The sequence below is a fragment of the Chaetodon trifascialis genome, chromosome 19, assembly GCF_039877785.1.
Source record: "Chaetodon trifascialis isolate fChaTrf1 chromosome 19, fChaTrf1.hap1, whole genome shotgun sequence".
In the NCBI taxonomy this organism is placed as follows: Eukaryota; Metazoa; Chordata; class Actinopteri; order Chaetodontiformes; family Chaetodontidae; genus Chaetodon; species Chaetodon trifascialis.
Genome location: NC_092074.1, coordinates 15,091,479 through 15,110,489, shown reverse-complemented (window position 1 = coordinate 15,110,489; position 19,011 = coordinate 15,091,479). Strand labels below are relative to the sequence as shown.

Here is a 19,011-nt window from a genome sequence, read left to right as displayed (position 1 = left end):
CATTCTTGGCTTTGTTGTGTTGAATGCCACAGCGCTATCACTTCTTTTTCCATTGTCCAAGTACTTAAAAACAGGCCAAGGCTATAGCAAGTACATGCATGAATGGCCTTAAAGATTTCTGAAGACTCTTTAATTGGTTTTACAGGCTTGGCTAGATTTTGTCTTGGTCATAAAGATGCATTCAGATCTTTTTGGAGAAATTGATATTATTATCACGTTTATCTGCCCATGATCTGTATTTGTTTTATCGAACATAATCCATCATTATAAGCCCTGTCAAAATTTCAAAGGACGCCCACTGTGTACTATTGGATTTCATTCCTAAAAAGTCTGTCAAAGTTATCTCAAAGGTCAAGTGTGTGGTAAATGTAAAAAAAATGAGTTGAAATTGAATTCATCAGTCAAAGGCTAATATTTCAAGAAATACTGGCATACCAACTTATTGGTGTATCTGTCTGAATTGGTCATCGCCCACTGGCTTCACTTTTATCCTCTTTTTTTCCTCCCATTTCAATCTCTCTGTCTCAGTCGGAGTCAAGGTTGATGGATGGGACCCACGTCTCGAAAGTAGGATAATGAGACAAACTTTGAGCCTTGGAGGACGTGTGCTGACATAGAGAGATGTCTCCCGAAATGTTTTATGAACTCACAATGAGTGTTGGGTTACTTTAATTACAGTTTTTGGCCACAGGACCATTGTCATTCTGACCGCTGTGTTCATATTAAGCCCACAGTTGGTGAGTGGTTCAGAGCAGTGACAAATACAAATGTGGCACATTAACTGGTGTTTCCTGAAAATATAAAGGAGGATTCTGAATAAAACTAATTTTAGACTCTGATAATAGACAAGTAAACTGTAGTTTGGCGTTTTGGGAAACACAATTATCGCTTTTTTACAGAGATTGAGATGAGAATTTTGATACCCTTCTCATGTCTGTTAAATATGAAGCTACACCAAGGAGGTTATTATCTTAGCTTAGCATATAGACTGTCCATTAAGTATGGAAACTCGGGCTGGGAGGTGAAAAATACAGCACTTGAGAGCAGTAAACTCCTGCCAAGAAACAGTTAAATCATCGAGCTCCCTGCAAAACCACAAATTGTTGTTTTTTTACGGATTTTTTACGGAGTTTGTTTACGGATTATACAGCGTGCCAGCTAGGGAGCTTTAGAGTTGTTGTCTGGTTTATTTCTGAATTTTAGAGAGAACCAAGCTAGCTGTTTCCCCCTATCCACTCTTCATTGATGGTGTACGCTAATACTGCTTCATAAGGATAACATCTTCTATTATAGTATGTATGTAAATGTATACTGCATTATTCATATACAGTTTATTATGGTATAGTTTATTTTCTGGAAATGTGATAGAGCAAATGTGTAAATCCCATCTTGTCATAAAGCAGTCGTGGTCATTAATTTGCAGTATTGTTTGTGCAAGTCCTTTTTAGCCAGAGGCGTTAAAGGGCTAATTACGTACCTTGGTGTGAATCGTATTGCAAACTCTAATTCTAACTCAGATTTTCTCTGTGTAATGTCATATCACATAAGTCTTGCTGGAGCTGGTGTACGTGCACACCACACAAATGCACTCATGATGGACACTATGGCAATAATGGCATCAAGAGAAAAGTGCAAAGGTGCACATAGCTGGAGGTGCAGCTTTTATCAAGCTCAAGTTGTACGTGTTTGGCTGTGGGCAAGAGAAATTGTGTGTGTTTGTGTGTGTGTGTGTGTGTGTGTGTGTGTGTGTGTGTGTGTGTGTGTGTGTGTGTGTGTGTGTGTGTGTGTGTGTGTGTGTGTTGACAGTAGCAATGAGGGCAGCAGAGACATACATACCTTCTACAGCCTCCTAGTTGAGACCCGGTACTGTCAGTGCTATTAAGACTGAGCCAACAAAACACTCAGTCTCCCTTGTAATTCCCTGTGAAGCAGAGTCGATACTCTGTGGAATGACTGAAATGAGCACTGTAGCCAGTTAAACCTTGTCTAAACAGAGCTCTTCAGTAAGCTCATCATGATCACGATCCCCTCTCCTAGTGACTGTGTGCATATATCTGCGCACGGGCTTGTCGGTAAATCACGATTACACTAGCTGCGTAGTGAAGATGCATGTTGGTTTAAAGGAATGTATTTGCGCTGTTCATTTCTTCCTCTCTGCCTTGAAATCTCCCTTCATCTGTATAAAGAGACAAGGCAAGTGGGGGCCGAGTGCTGTAATGCATCCCGTAGTGCTACACTGAATACACCATATGTGTATGTGTGTCAGTTTGTGCTCATTTTAAATGTATGAGTCACAGTTACGGGGGAACCGTCGGTATGAAGCACGCTGCTCTGGGGCGATACAGAGGTTTTCATCCTCACTTCAAATGAATGCCTCTTGTAGTGCGGTTGGGAGAAAGAGAGTGTTTTTCAGCAGCACTTCAAATAAAAGTCAACAGAAAGAGCCATAGACGACATGAATAGGTTTAAAATACCCACCTGTGCGTAATACTGTGTGGTCAGTAGCTCTGCGGGAGCTGAGCCACTGCTCTGTGATAATCTGTGCTGATTGTGCACCTATCTCTGCTTTTTACCTGACTCTCATTTTCTTCTGCCTTTTTGTCTCTTGATGCCATCTCTCTGGTACTTTTGTGCCTCCAACAGATTTGTTCTATAAAGTCTTAGCTGTGCATCGATAAAAGATGCGTAAAAGCCTTTTATCTTCTCTTGACCTTTCCCTCCTACCTTCACTCGCCCTGCTTTACTTTCCTCCCACTTTTCTTTTTCGGCATCTTTTAGCTGCGCTGTTCAGCAAGGCCTCCATCTCCTCAGTTAATGTTTTCAAAGCCGCATTTGGACCACACAAAGACAGCACATTGTAGCTGCAGGTGTCTGAGATATTTTTCTCTGCCGTAAATTGTCTATTTTAATGGTATCCTCAATGTTTTGACGTCCTAGAAGCACATGAGCACCTGGATTATTAAACAATTCTATAAGATTTATGTTATGATCATCAGTTTTAATTATATAGTTAGATAGTTGGCAGGAGAAAGAGGACAGGAAATGTATGGAAAGACATGAGTAATGACACACAACTTCATTTATTTTGTTAAACCGCTGTCCCGGGTCGACTGCATGAGAAGTTTGGTACGGCGAATGGCTTGAAACACTAAAATACCCAAGATCTGCCTTTGCTATGGAGAAGAGGACAGGCATCCAAATTCATCCAATTTGACCCTTAATGTGAAAGGCAACTGATTTACTCTGTATTAACCGATCGGAAATTAAGCTCTGCGGTTGTACGTGTCTCACTGGCCTGCTCCTTGTTCGCCCGTCAGACTGATTTTTATCTCAGAAACAGATATTTTCTAACACAGTTAGTCAGCTTTTGTACTCGCTGTTCAACCAGCCGACTTTCATGTCCATCCGAGCCGTGGAGGTGCTCCAACTGTCAGTCACCAACATTGCCAAGGCGGAAAATGAATGGGACGTTTACTTCCAGGAACCCTGGACGCCTGAAATAACCCCTCCCTCTGCTAACTCTATTGTGTGTGTGCATCTCATTTGTGCACCCAGTTCTCGCTCAGTCCCCCTCTCTCTCTCTGCTGCTCTCTCTTTCGCTCTCTTTTTGTCCGTCTCTCGCTCATTGATCTGTTCGTTCTCCCTTCACGGCAGAGACGGTGTTTGTCGTCCTTTACTCTGATGCTTTTGATTCGTCTCTGTCCTTTCATCCTCTGCTTTTTCCTCTCTCTCTCTGTGGTCCAAAGGAGTACTATGTCTCTCTCTCTTTCTCACTCATTCCCTTTCTTTCTCTCTCCGGATCAGCGGCAGTAAAAAGTGAACCGCGTACGACCAGCTTCGCTTCTCGTCCAGTGCAACTCGTGCCGTCCTCTCTCCTCTCCTCCCTGCTCGCCGGCACTTTCCAATCTTCCTCTCCACTCTCCCTGTTTTTTTTTTTTTTCCTTCTCCCTCTTCTTCATTTCCTTTTTCTTCGTCACTCTCCTCTGACTCTGCAGGGTGCCGTCACAAGTGATTTGTTTGATTCTCTTCTGGCTCTGCAGTCGGGGGTACGCGTGTGAATGTCCGCGTGGAGGAGAAAGTGAGTGTCTCGTCTTGTCCTGCTCGCCTGCATCATCGTATGTGTGTGTGAGAGTGTGTTTGTGTGTGTGTGCATGCTGAGAGCTCTGTGAGAGTGACTGTTTATAAAGAGAGAGAGGGACAGAGAGAGAGAGAGAGAGCTGAGGCTTCACTTGCTGTTTGTAGTGTGTGTGCATATGTGACGAAACATGGGGGCATGCTGAGCTGAGTACGCGAGTGTGTGTTTTCCCTCTCTCTCTTTCTGTCTCTCTCTCTCTCTGTGTGTGCATGTGTGTGTGTGCGCATCACGTCAGCTTGGCTGGGGTCTGGTCGGCTGGCTAGGGAGAGGGAGAGGGAGAGGGAGAACAATATGAGCGGGGTAGGGCAGTGCTAGCATGCGGACCAGGAGCAGGCTGCTACAGACTTGTAGCAGTCTTAAGATGATGGCCATGGTCCGGACCTCCCTCCAGAAAGTGGTGGTCTTCCTACACAGGCTCCAGAGGATGGCCATCTCCTCGCCGCGCTACCAGAAACTCTGCAAGGTACGTGGGCTCCAGGAGAGAAAGCGGGCTGGAGGGTGGAGAGTTCCTGTTTTTTATTTTCTTTCTTCTTTTTTAACTTGTACTTGTGTGCAGTTATTTTTTTTTTTTTATTTTGTTCTCAAAAAACTTTCATCACCTTGCATGTTTTGGAGTCAGCTTGAGGCGTTCGGGTTTGTTTTTGAGACTATTTTTGCTAATGCAAAGGCTTGTTTGTTTGTGTCAGCTGATAGCCACAAAGTTTTCTCTGGGTGTGTGTATTTTTTTTTCAAAGTAAATGTCTTTTTTTTCCCCCAAAATGAGGAGTGGCTCACCAAGTAGTCTATCTTTGCCTCATCCATTGTTTCTCCGCTATTTTTGGTGGTTTTATTCAGGAGTCATTTGGTTGTCAAGACAGTCTGTTCCAGCCGATGTTGTTCTGGGGACTCTGTCACCTCCACAGTATGTCGTTTCAGATATATACATACACTGTGTATATACCTCACTAACTTTAGGACTTTTGGCATTTTTTTTTTTGCACAAATAATGATTCCAACTGTGCGTCCCTGTTGCGGTGTGTGTGCGTCCGTCTGTGTGTATTTTTGTCTGTATCCTGCCAGTTTTGAAGTGAGTTTTGACTCTATAGTGGCACAGACATAAACAAACTAACAAGGCAGAGACGAGTGTGTGTGTTGTGTTGTTTTTGAGTGAGAGGCACATATAGTGTATTTTTGTGGTTGATGTTTGCGAGAGGCATCCTGACATGTTGTGCCAGTGAAAGGAGATTTAAGTTTCTCTGTGTTCAAAGGTTTGATGACGGAGCTTACTGTATAATGGCAGTAATGATCAATTAAGGCTCTTAATTGAGGTTTTTAAGTGTGTTATGGTGAAGTCAATTAAATGTTTGCTCTTTATATTTAATGACAGAGCGAAGTCAGTTGTATTACTCTGTAACCTGTTACAGCTGTTTGTCAGCTGTAATCGATTTCACCTACTGGTGAAACAACTACTGGTGAGTGGGGGACTTGGTGTCATTTTGAACCACTTGTTATTGATCGCTAATCTTCGTTGCTGTCCTCCCTTGAGTTGCACAACATTGACCCGCTCTCATTCAGAGGGCAGAGGGGACCAGCTGTTGAGATTTGACACTGTGAGAGACTAGTGCATCAGACCAGTCGCTGATTGCTTGCCAGCTTCAATCATGCCTCAGCAAACATGTGGCGGTTCAACTTAATCCATCCTTAATCCATAAATCCATCGCTCTTTCGCGCTCCGCCCTGTTTTCTGCTGCGTGGTTTTGGTAGTTTGTCAGTCTTTCTATTGTGCTTGTGCCAAAGTGTGATCACGGGTGAAGTCTGTTTACTGTATTTTTCAGGTATCGCTTACCTCTCTAGTCTCGTGAAGAAAATAAAAGCAATGGAGAGACTAAATGAAACCTGGAGTGAGAGCGATAAACAGAGCATTCAACATTTTCTTGCTCTTTCTCAATTTTCATTTTTTAGTTTTTATCTGCTTGTTTAACCAACTCTGGGCAGACCAGTGAAATCCGATTCCTCCTGCAGCCGTGCATGTGTACAGTTTCTGCAAAATCAACACTCGCTCTTTCTTTCATTGAAAAGTCATTTAGCTCTGGAGTTGAATTGCTCATTTGGCTCCGTTCAGCATCCTTACAGGCCAGACCTTCCTGGATTGCGTCCCTACTGGTGGGAGGCATCAGTCATTCCACACTCGATTACCCTCCCCCGGGTTGCATCAGTCATTCCAGCTTCGTTTGGCCTTCCCTTGGGGGGGAATCAGTGATGCCGGGCTTGTCCTGCCTCCCTGGGGCGCACTCACTGGCTGCCAGACTGGAACAGTGACTTCTCGATGATGGATTTGCTCGGGGCTCAACCTCTGGGGTCCGGCCATTCTTTCTGTTTCGGGACAGCGTTAGTCCTAAAACAGCGCACCTGGCTATTGTCTGATTCAGGATAACAAGTGCTCAGATAAAGCAGTGGCCCTTTTTTTAATATTAATGTAACCACTGTAGTTAATGTAAATGAGGGAAATAACTTGAATGTATGAAAAGGATTATATTTAATATATTTCGCTGGGGCACGTAATGTAGTCTTACCATCCTGCAGCTGCAAAAACATAAAAATAATATTCATCTGATCAGACTGACCAAGTCAACATTCTTCTTGTCATCAGGCTCAGGCTCCCACGAAGGCTGTATATTACATGCAGGCTGTATTTTATTCTTGGCAGTCCAATTAAGCTGCAAAGCCCAGCTTATCTTCTAAAACATATTGACCTCCATCATATTGTTCCTCACTATGTCTTAACAGTGGCAGGATAGAGCAGGGTGACCGCCTTGCGGCTCACCAAGCTACGAGTGACTGGAAGTTTATAAAATCTCCTGAGTCATAACCTTGTAGTCGTCTTTTTCTCTTAATTGTGCTTCGCTGGTAGCTTTTGGGCTGTATGTGTGCACCTTTTAACGGCACTCATTATGTTGATGTATAATACTGAGCCATGCGGTCTTTGCAAGAGGAAGCCATTTAACAGTTTTTGGAATTGCATCTATTATTTGCTGTGCAAATTGTTTTCTTCTCCCACTTTCCAAGTCAAAGCAATAATGGTTAATGGGGTTGTGCACTATTAGTGAAATTTTACATCTATACAGTGTTCCCTAAGGCTTTGTTTATGTGTATGGTCCAACACTGTATTTATCCCTCTCTCAGAATCGCACTCCCATTAAAGATGTCAGCTAAACGCCTTAAATGTAAATGTTGTGGCCCCCTGAATCATTCCAACATCCCGATTGTCCCTTTTCACCTTCTTCCTCGCTTGCATGCTTGTGACATGAGATGTCTGCTGGTAAAGCGTGCTTGTGAGTAGCATGCCTGGTTAGTTTGCACTGAGACATACGGAGGGCCCCGGCAGCTCATTTCATCTCCTCACTTTTGCTCTCCTCTGTCTCTCTGTGTGTAATCACTAGCTGAGAATTGGCTGAAGGGCCCACCTCTCTCCTGAGGAGTGTCCTCCTACTCTCATTACTGTGGTACTGGCTCTTACTGTGTGTGTGTGTGTGTGTGTGTGTGTGTGTGTGTGTGTGTGTGTGTGTGTGTGTCCAGCCAAAACCCACTTTAGAAACAGCCCTAAAGCGCTGAAAATGTGGAGTCATGCCTCCTCTTTCCCATTGTTTGTTTCGCAAATACTTTTGCCTTTGGGCTCCACACACCATCCACCTTTGCTTGCGATTCACCGTTACCACAGGGCAGGTGACTCAGGCATGGGCATGGAGCCCGACTGTCTGACCTCCCTGTCCTTGAGCTCCACCGGGGTCCTCTGGGTTATTAGCAAGTGTTAGCATTAGCAGTTAGAGCCTCAGGTGCAGGTAGATAACCCCCCACTTCCCCCCTCTGTAACCTGGCTCACATTCAAATCACAGATATTTTCTTTCACGCATGCTTAGACACATTTGGCTTACGGACACACGTGACAATGCATCCTATCCTCTCTCGCGGTTAAAGACGCACACACATGCATGCACGCATTTACTCACCCAAGTACAAGTATACGCACACACTCACTCATTTCCCAGCTAGCCTGAGTGATGAGTCACAGGCGGGAGAATTATGTGGAAACAGATTCATAAATGCAGATCATTTAAATTCATCAAGACGTTATTGGGAGAGAGCAGGGACAATAAACGAAAATGAAGACGGGATTCCGCTCCCGATCAACATTGCATGTAAATCACCGCAGATGGACTTCCTATTGGCAGAGGTGGTGATTTGAAATAGCACTTAAATCACCGATACAACCCAGAGTTAAGCTGCTCCCCTGTTCTCAATTGCCGTTACTGCAGCAAGTGACCATTCAATTAGGAGGCGATGAGGAGAAGCTCGCCCCATGATTGACAAATGCCATCCTGGGACGAGACCAAATATGTAATAAACTACATTTTACATTATTAGATGCAAATATAAATGGAAGGAAAGTCCTTCAACCCCTCCCTCCCTCCCTCCCTCCCTCCCTCCCTCCCTCCCTGTCTCTCTCTCTCTCTCTCTCTCTCTCTCTCTCTCTCTCTCTCTCTCTCTCTCTCTCTCTCTCTCTGACCCCCCCCCCCCCCCCACACACACACACACTTTGTCTCTCCCACATCCAGTAAACCCATTTATTGAGCCAGTAGTGCATGTGTGTGTTGGGTTTATGTTTTTGTGCAATGGATTTTGTGCGCACGCTTCCATTAGTGGCTTTCAGGCAGGTCCCAACAGCAGGCCAAACCTGCTAATGTCTGTGTGGTTTATCATCAGACAGGCTTTGTGGTGCGGGAAAGCTCTGTAACCAACCAGCCTCTCAACATGCAATGGTCAGGCAACATTATCCATCGAAAATGACTTGGTGTATTATATTACGCTTGCATTAATACTGCTTAAATGACAATCAGAGTTCACTAGTGCTTAGATATCACAATAGAAATGATAGAAATTCAAAGCAGTATTTTTTGGCTTTTGGTTTCTTTGCTCACCATGTGAAGAAATTCCTGTTTTTTCATGTATTAATTAAAATCGGTAATTTTTTTAGTATGATAAATCATTATATTTGAGAGATTATCGGCCCTTTGGCAAGTACAACTGGACTTTTACTGGAAATGTTTGATGGAAACATATGATTAGCTTAGCTTAGCATAAAGACTGGAAGCAAGGGGAAACTGATAGCATGGCACTCCAGTTCACTAATTAACCAGTTATATGTTCTTTGTTTAATCTGTATACAAAGCTTTCAACCTTTGGTTTTAGAGGTAGTTGCGTGCTGTAACAAACTTTTTATGCTTTTTACAGAAACAAGCCAAACTCCTTAAACACACCTGTACAACAGCTAAAATAGTGTCAGACTGTCTAATTTCAAACGTAAATCAGGAAATCTATGAGCAAAGAAAATGTGAAGAAGACAAGATAAAAAAATTATGATAACTTTCAGTGTGGTGCTCGATTTTGTGTCCACTTGATGCTACGGACACATTTCACGCGGTATGGAGGCTCAGTATCCAGCTGCACTGGGAGACTTGTTTGTTTTCAGACAGCAGACTCCGCCAGAACTCTCTGACTCACCTGACATCATGATCTATGGCCGGCCCAAGCTTCCCAGGCCTGATTGGACCAAGTTGAGACAGGATAGAGATTACCATGTCCCGCAGGCTCAGTGGACAAAAGGCACATAGTCATGCATTCAACTTTATCTCAAGAATTTCGTCCTCCTCTCTTTTCTCCACTTCATACCATGATCACGGCTCTCCGCAGGGCAGCATTGCTGTAAAAATAAATGTTGAAAGTACTGAGGAGATTTCTACAGACTACCATAGAAAAAGAGAGAAAAGGGGGCACACTGACCTGGAGGCAGCGAGAGGCAGGAAGCAGCGATTTTTGTTGCCAGCTTGAAGCCTCTCTGACCTTCCAGCTCACTCTTTCCCTCCCTTCACTGTCACCCACACCGAGTCAGGGTGCGATCCAGAGTGCGACCTAAGTGGGGGAAATAAAATGAGAGGTGCAATCATTTCTCCTTTGCTGCTCCTTCTATTTTTGCCTGACAATCAATCTGTGGGGGCTGTGGCCTGAGCTCTGCACCCCGCCAATGTCCCACCCTGCCAATATCTATGGTAAGCACACAAACACAGTGCTGACTCACAGTCCATACTGTGTTTTCTCTATGTGTATGAGTGTCCGTACCTTTGCGGTGCTGACAAATATGACAGTTTCCGATTGGAGGAGAGATTAAGGTGTGTAATCCTTGCTCAAACACAAAGCAGCCCTCACTCAATCAGCCTTACACACACCATTGATAGCATCAGGCCAGAATAACGATCAGAGGAGGATTGACCCACTTATTATTATGCAGATTTTACATAGAAATCTTATTGTTCTTTCCTCCTGATCATTACTTCCTGTTACTTCTTTTGTCTCCTTCAATTGTTTTGCCCTTCTGAGTATCCACCTTGACTTAAACACTCATTTATTTCTCCTCTGTGATCTTCTACCTCTGGCCATTTTTCCTCTCCTGTCAAGGGTAATTAATTCTTTAAAAAGAAGTGGCACATTTGTTGGAAGATAACGTCTGCTCCTGCTATGTCTCAGCGGTTTGGTGTTTTATTTCTGTGGTGCACTGAGCCCCAGCTGATTTTGTATTTCTTCTGTTTTGTGGAAGACGCGGTGCACATTTTCAGAGATTTATCACTCCTCTTATTCACATCTGAGCGAATGTGTTTGTTTTGCTGTCCTTCTGTTTCTGATTGCTGCTCTTTCTGTACAGACGTTGTAGGCTCTTTGTATAATCACTCGAAAGGAAAGCAAAACTTTGAGCTAATCAAGCTTTTTTTAGACGAGAAGTATGAAGCCACATTGCTCTCCTGCTGTACCTGTCGTTCCCCTCTTCTGTTGTCACTCTTCTCAGTGGCAATTTCCCTAAAACCACCCCTCAGTAAGCCAGTAAGTTAGCATATGCTCTGGCTCATATCCTCCTCTTTCTATTTATGCCTTCATCTGCTCTTCGCATGCCACTCTTAAATCATTCATGCTCTCCCTCTTTTCCTCCCATCTTCCTCAAACCTTCTGCCCATCTTTTCCTCAACTCTGAGACAGATGGCTTACATGCTACTTAAGCCCGCCTTGATGCCATGCTTATGAAGCAGATCATTACATGCTGCTAAAACATTGATCAAATGCTTTCTCTGACACGGCAACATCTAATTATGCAGGGTCCTATCCTTGGAGGGCCAGTTTCCATTACGAAACACATCGTATGTGAGTCACCTTAATAGCTCAAGGTTGGGTGCAGGCGCGTGTGCGCGTGTGTGTGTGTGCATCTTCGACTCCTTTTACAGAGTACAATGTGCATGTTGCCATAAAGAGCCTGCCAAGCAGCCTATGATGAAATCAAGGTATGTGCTAACAGTTTGTCAGATGGGGAATCAGCTGAGGATCTTGTTGATTAAAACACTGGAAATTCAGTTGCACTGTCAGAAAATAGAATTTCCCTTCAAGCGATTAATACAGTACACCTTTACCACCTTTCCATATTTTGTGTGGCAGGCAGACCCCAGACCTGGCTATCAGTGGTCTAAATGAAGAGGAAAAGACTTGAAAGAAAAGCTGCACCTGAAGGTAGTTGGGGGGGAAGGGGGAGACAACAATAAAGGATCCCAAGGAGAAGGTAAAAGATGAAGGAAATAGCTGTGTGCATTGGATAAAGGGGGAGGATAGTGCATTGAGTATGCCCTCAGAGGTAAATACAGTGGTGCAGCAAAAACAAAGAGCAACTGAAAATGGTTTCCGCTGTTATATCACAGGGAGATTAAAGATAAATCGTGCTATATATAGTCTGTAATCTGCAGGAGGGAACAGCCAGCGAGAGGAGCCAGAGTCAAATGCCACCGTAGAAATACAACTGAATAAAACTGCGTTTGGAAAGCATGATGGGCAGTCAGAATCACTTTGTAGAAATGTTGAGCAGATTTGGTCTAAAATCGTAGTTTTGCCCAGATTTCTTGTTGTTGACAAGTTTCTACACTGAGTATTTTTTGGTAAAACTAAAAAAAACACGCAATCTGAAATGTCCTTTTCGCACAACGCGGTTAAAAGCTTAGCCACAAGACAGCTCCATCAAACGTGTGATATTCAAGAAAGTTTAGAGAGGGATCACAGATGACAGGAGAGGATCAGTGTGAGCAATGAAAATGTTTGTGAAAGACGGGCCACCATAAGCTTTAACTCCACTTGAGTGGTACCTTCACACGTCGGACCGTAGACATCAAAGGAAATGCAGAGCCGTTAGACGCGACGAGGAATCAAATTAGATTTACTACAGTGCTGCGAGTGTGGGCGTTCATTGGTTCAGCATATTTCATAGTTATCACCCAAATGTCTGAAAAGAGGGACGTTTTCACTCATCATCCCCGAGGAGATGAGTCTGGCTTCCCTGAAAAGGAAGCAAGGAAGGTGACTCAAAAGGGAGAGGAGGAAGAAATACATGTCATGTCAGAAAAGAAAATGGCTGCCAAGTATGTGTTGTTGTTGTTTTTTTCTAAAAAACAAAAACAAAAAAGCCCAAAACATCTGACGTGAGGAAAGAGATACAGAAACAGACATTGTGGAAGGACTGAACATGAAAAAAGATGGGTATTGACCAGAAGAGGATGAAGGGTTGGGAAGATGAGACAGAAGAAGAAGAAAGGAGAAGAAAAAGTTGGGGAAGAAATGGTCCATAGAAGATAGCTTTTTCCATCTGTGAGGTTTGCAGGGCTTATGTGAGGGTCACTGGAGAGACAGTTACATTCACACACACACACAGAACAGTATTGATCCAAGTGCTCATTTTCAGTCTAAAGGATATACTCAGATTGGGCATGGGGTGAAAATTCATTTATTGCCTCAGTACATGAGCGACTTCATTTTCACCGCATGCCTTGTTTCCCACTGTGGACAAAAGAGAAATACCAACAAAGCCTATTACACATTTGTCCGGTTTACAGCCGGGTAGGTCTTGTTGAACGTCTCCCTCTTTTAGTCTCTGTCACCTCTTCAGTGAATGTGTGTGTATGTGCCAGTTCGTGCCTGCTAAATATCATTGGGATTAGCGCTGGGGGCTTAATTAAAAAGCAATTACCTTTGGTCGCTGTGGGCGACGCTCGGCGGAGAGTAGCTTGACTAATCTGGCGAATGGTGTGAGGGACCCTCAGCGTGCAACACGCACACACAAACACACACACAAATTGTGCAATTGTCTGCAGAATTAAAGGAGGATTAAAACAATTGTTAATTAGTGAAGAGGGTAGGAGGCTGAAAGGGTAGAGAAGGGGCTGTAGAGCCCCTGCATTCCCCTCCGCCTCTCATAGCCTGTGTGTGTTTATTTATGAGGTTAAAGGGGCAAATGATATACCCAGAACCAAATTCATTTTCTCTGTGGGCGAGTGAGCATGCTCCCTCTCATTCTCCCTGTCCCTCTCTTGCCCCCTCTCTCTGTCTCTCTCTCTCTCTCTCTCTCTCTCTCTCTCTCTCTCTCTCTCTCTCTCTCACTGTTTCATTTTGCTGTCTTTCTCTCTCGTTCTCTCAGACCCTAAAATAGGTTAGCACAGTTAGCGCCACAACTAATCTTTTAATTTTAAAGCTCCAATTAGATGTTGCTAATGACAGTAATTAGATCATCTCTCTGAGACTCACTGTGAAGTGCCCTTGAAAAACCCTGTATGCTTGAGACACTAGAGGGGAATCTGCCAAAAATGTGTGTTTTTGCGTGTGTGTATGTGTGGGTCAATTCCTTTACGGTAAGACTGACAGGCCTTTGTGAATTCAGAGGAAGCTCTGTGTCCACTTGTAAAACTAAGGATTTATGTATGAGGGTTTTGAGAGTTTGGCCAAGGGTCAAGTTTGGGTGAAGAGTCCTGGGGTCAGATCATGTTGGCTGCAGTTAAAGCATAGGAAATGAAGTCACTCTGAGCTACAGTTCAGGCACAGGCCCAAACCAAGACCTAACACTGGCCTGACCTGACTGAACCCTGGCCCGAATCTGACACCCAAACCTGACCGAGACTGAGGCTACATTTTTGTTTTTTTTTCTTCAAAGACAAAGTTTTATGTCTACTTTTGAAAAAGTTTCTCACAGATACAGTTTTTAATGCTGGCCTCCTCTGGTCCTTTGCCGTGCTTTCTCTCTTTATGCTTTCTGGTGGGTATTTTGCATCTACTTGCAACACATGACACAAAGCATCAAAGCAAAATGATCTAACCCAAGCCCAAAAGATTATGCAACGAAAGACCCCAAACAAGACCCAACAGATGACCCGTTGTCAGGACCTGTCGGGTTTGGGTCAGGGTGCTGAACCCTGCTCTGAGCTGAGGTGGTCTGTGGTCAGTATATGTGAGTGTGTATGTTTTGTTTTGGTCAGGATATATGACTGTAATAGTCAAATCGAACTCTACAAATTGAGATCTTTCAAGATGAAATGTGAACTATTTCTGGATTTGGGGTCATGTTTAACAAGTGGGTCAAGGTTAGGGTTAACTCTGAGTGAGAAAAACAGGGTTGTAGTGGAAATGATGTTTTCAGTCCTCACAAAGACCACAGGAGCTACAAGTTGTGTGTATGTGTATTCTGTTTGCCCTCAGGTGTGTCGATTTGTGGTGGTTTATCAAGATTTAATTTTGGATTTATGTTTTCCAACCCAAAAAGAGACCTTTAATTACCACTATCCTCCCAGAGAAAACGCACACCGGCACACACACTCAGGAACACACCTCTACCCCTGGCTGATATATTATAATTGTCCTCTGTCCTCTTTCCATCCCCCTTTGCTCTATTTATAGCCCATTTTAGGCCCCGCCCTGTCAGACGCTGCCATGGCAACTAAATGATTGACAAGCCAATCGACGAGCACTCTCGATCCATCTGGCGCTCTCCTTCCTCCTGTTGACCTTCCCTCTGACATCACCGGTGTCTGACTGTCTAGTTTTCAGTCCGTACTGTCTCTGTGTGTGTCCATAACTCAGTTTGGATGGCCTTACACCCCACCGCTAAATGTCCCCTCTCACACAGAGATAGAGTACCCAGCTCACAGAGAGGATGTGGGTCATAAAACACACACTCGCTCACTCACTCACACACACATAGTGATTGGAATCAAGACGTAGAAACCATTAAGAACCAGATCCAAATTGTCTGATCCATCGGAATCGTGTGCCTCCGAGCACATCCATACCTTTCATCAATGCCACTGTGTCTTTCTGACAGTCGCACATTGCAAAGGGACGACGTCAGACTCCCGCGTCTGCTGCTGGAAACTTACAAAAGAAGGAGTCATGGTGGAGAGGAAGAAACAGTCCAAAGCATGGCTTCATTTTATTAAGAATGATGACAACATGTTGAAATGTCTGTAAAATGATGATTTCAAGTTAGGATGGAAACACCAGCAATATGTTGTAACATCTCTCTCTCAGCAAAATGGGCCTAAATCCCAGGAATGCCATGTTTTTGAGCCTCTACGCATGAGTGCCACTGCTTCCCAACCAAGCAGCATGTCCATAAATATACTATGTTATAATTACATGAGCGCCATGCAGGGAGGCTCAGCAGATTTTTTATTTGACTAAGAAAATGTACATGAAAACCACCTTTACTGTACTGTACGTTAATTATTTACCTTTAGCCATGACAGTGAAGAAACAATATAACAATTGCACATCATAGTTTAGGATGAGGCAACATGGGTTCCATCCAAATGAATCAAAATTAATTGCAAGCTCTATTTATTTATATTTATTCATGACAGCATATATTTTTGCCACAGATATATTTCTAACAAGCTACATGATTTGACTTTTTCCTGGAAATGAATGTTGAATTCGTTTTAATCCTCCTGAAATGTCAAACTCAGATTAGCCGTTCTTCACCCCTCGTGTCCGCATGCACGAGGTTAAGTGTCGCACAAGCAGAAACAGTGTTTCCTTCATCATGAAAATAATGTGGGCGTGACGGCAACAGCCACACTTTGAAAGAAATGAAAAAGAGACATGGAACACATTTAGCGTGATTTGCAAGCCATAGTCGAGTAGTGCAGCGTAATCAAGCAAAAATAAAGGCCAAACCTACTTTGAAGCTGACTTTCACTTTCATATAGTATCGGGATTAAATCACAAAAAACAATAAAAACCAGGTCAAAGTCTTCTGCATGTCCCCTCTGCTGTCACTGTGGCATCCCCTCTACAGTATCTCCTCTTCTGTCTGTCTTCCTCTCCGTTTGGCAGAAAGATGCATTAGTGCCTCGGAGTAGCTGTGCTCACCACTAACTCTCCAGCAGTGGTACCACTCAGTCTCCTGTTAGCACTACAAAGATATTGATTCTTAACTTTCTAACGGTTGTTGACAGCATGGGGAGCTTACTGTCTCGAGATCAGCATAAGTAGCCTTCTGACAGGGTGACAAATTAGAATTTGGCGTCACGACTGTCTGAAGGTACATGCATTGGGATTTCTTTTTTCTTTTTTTTTTTGTCTCTGCTGAGCTGCATCTCTGTGCGTCTTTCAACTGATTCTTTCTCTCCATCTTATCCACCAGCCCTATTTCATAGCTTTACTTACTTCCCAGCGTATTCTTAAATATCCGTTTTGCTCCTCTACATGCTTTTGTGGTTTAATAACACCTTGTGCAAACCTTTTCAAATGTTTTTCCAATGCAAGTGTGAAGAACATCATGGAAAGGCCTCCACCTATCTGCCAGTCCACTCATGGTAGTCAATGCAGTTGGGAGGCTCCAGAGTCTTCCTCCCCAACCTTGTGCTTTGCCTTCCTCTGCAGGATTCCTGAGCTGTTCCCAGGCAAGATGGGATACTTTATGTAATCCTTCCAACATGTTCTGGGTCTTAGGTCTCCTCCCAGTTGGAATAACCCACTGAAATACCTGCATAAGTAGGTGTCCAGGAGGCATCGTCAGTTGGCCGGCTCTTATTAACACTTGTGCTCTTTCTGTATGCTGTAGGTGAGCTCCAGTTACACAACTTTTTTGGAATTGATTGTGTATATTGCTCCTCTGTGAGGTGCAATTTCTGTCCATATGACTGTTGAGGACAAAATGTGATTTCCGCCTTTTTTTGCTTTGCACGCTCTCATATCTGTCATCATCAGTATGCTGTAAAGACCAGTGCCATTAAGCTCAGGTAGCTCTTCACCAAGACAGTCTCCATCCTGAAAACAAAGTCCAAATTCCTTCACTTGAGACAGCAACCCACCCCAAAGAGGTGCCCATACCTTTCCATAGCAGCACTTGTAGAGTTTGTCTGAAAAGAGTGAAAACATGAACAAGGTGTGGGTTTCATTGTACATGGGTTACAATACTATACAGCTAGCAGGCATGGGCTGCAAATGCTGGTTGCCATGACAGTGTCACAGGCTGCCTGCTGAAAGAGAAAAAGGACCAGTGAGCGGGCAGGCGAGAGGAAATGAAAAGGAAAAATAATGAAGGCACAAGAAATGCCATCTTTCCCTACGCATGAGGCTGAGATATACTGTACTAGTTTGGTCACAGCGAAAGAAGTGCCAGAGCCAATTTGTGTAAAGGTTGGAGTTTCGTAACAGCAGTCCTGACACAAGTTGTACCCCTCGCCACCTCACCACTGCTGCATGAACCACGCTAACCCCTTTGAGGCTCCTCCTGTTTTTTAGAATATTGTTATTGACCCGTTCATATGATGCAACAACACAGCACTTGAGTGATTTTGTTTGAGATCATGATGAAGGAAGACAAGATTAAAAAAAAAATTCTATAGAATAGAATATCTATAGATTAGAACTTTTTGTTTTAGCTATAAAGCCAACTGGTCCTGAGTAGCAGAGACATAGGTTAATCAGAAATACCTTAAGTCAGGAGATAGAGTCCAGAAGGCTCAGGAAACAAGTGACCTGAATGCATGAAATCCATCCAAGTTAAGTGATTTATGAGCCCAGCAATTATAGAAAAGTTACCATCTTTATGACAAATGTCAGTCAAGCTGAAAAAGGGTCAGGCTGCCAGTTAAGTGTTTCAGAAAGAAGAGAAGACAGTGTTCATGCTCATTTGTAGTCTGGCTTCAAGAGGCTGTTCATTGTTAATTTCCAGCCATTTAAATCTCTGGTACAGATATTTTAATGACTTCAATTATGATAACAGTGGTTTGCATTAAATGGCATGCAGTAATTGTGTCTTGGCTTCAGTAGATTTTCTTAAAAACGTGCCTGCTTACCCTTTCTGTGGATATGATTTTCAGTTTCTTATCAGAAACGAGACAGTGTTTGGCTCCCAGAAGTGTCAAATAACAAAAACTCTTACTGCTGGTCTCCATTGTTGTGTGTGTGTGTGGGTGTATACACACTAAGCAAATGACTGTTTGACCAGACTGACTTGTGGTCTGCAAGATAAATACTCCAATGCTACCCTACTTAATGAAGCAGCTCTGTGCTGCATGCAATAATACAAAGGAGTTATACAAACGTATACAGCTGAGGGAGATGTAATGCACTTAGTACTCGGATGTAAATTCACCAGGCAGCAACCTTAGGGGCAGCCAAAAGTACCAGAAACCGCAGTTTCTCAAATGACCACTTGACGACGCTGATGGCTGGAGTGTCCCTAAACTTGGCAGTGGCTCCTCAGACACCTGTGGGTGATGTCACAGAGACAATGTCCATGTTTTATACAGTCTAATGGAACTCACACTGAACGTCCAGCCAAAGCTCTCTTGGGCGTTGTAGGCTATATTGCTACCACGATGCCATTTCATCACATGATACAGTTTTAAGTCTGATTGGATGGCTCCCAAACCCCAGAACTGTACACTCCCTGTAGTATGAAGGATATTGGGCTGATGTGCCGCATTGCTGAATTGCTTGTGGAAACTGCGTTTATAAAGGGACTGAATTGGAGGGGACAA

The 19,011-nt window shown here is 43.6% G+C and overlaps 1 protein-coding gene across 7 annotated transcripts in view; it reads left to right on the top strand.

The window, feature by feature from the left end:
- Window positions 1-19,011, top strand: part of utrn (utrophin) — a 173,584-nt gene that overhangs the window by 58,276 nt on the left and 96,297 nt on the right. The window contains exon 1 of one of the 7 annotated variants that reach the window (XM_070987934.1): window positions 3,619-4,598. The exons of the other annotated variants lie outside the window; for them this stretch is intronic. Coding sequence (XP_070844035.1) covers window positions 4,452-4,598 — 147 coding nt within the window. The 5' untranslated portion in view covers window positions 3,619-4,451. Of the gene's footprint in view, window positions 1-3,618; window positions 4,599-19,011 lie in introns of those variants that run through there. 7 annotated transcript variants of the gene reach the window in all.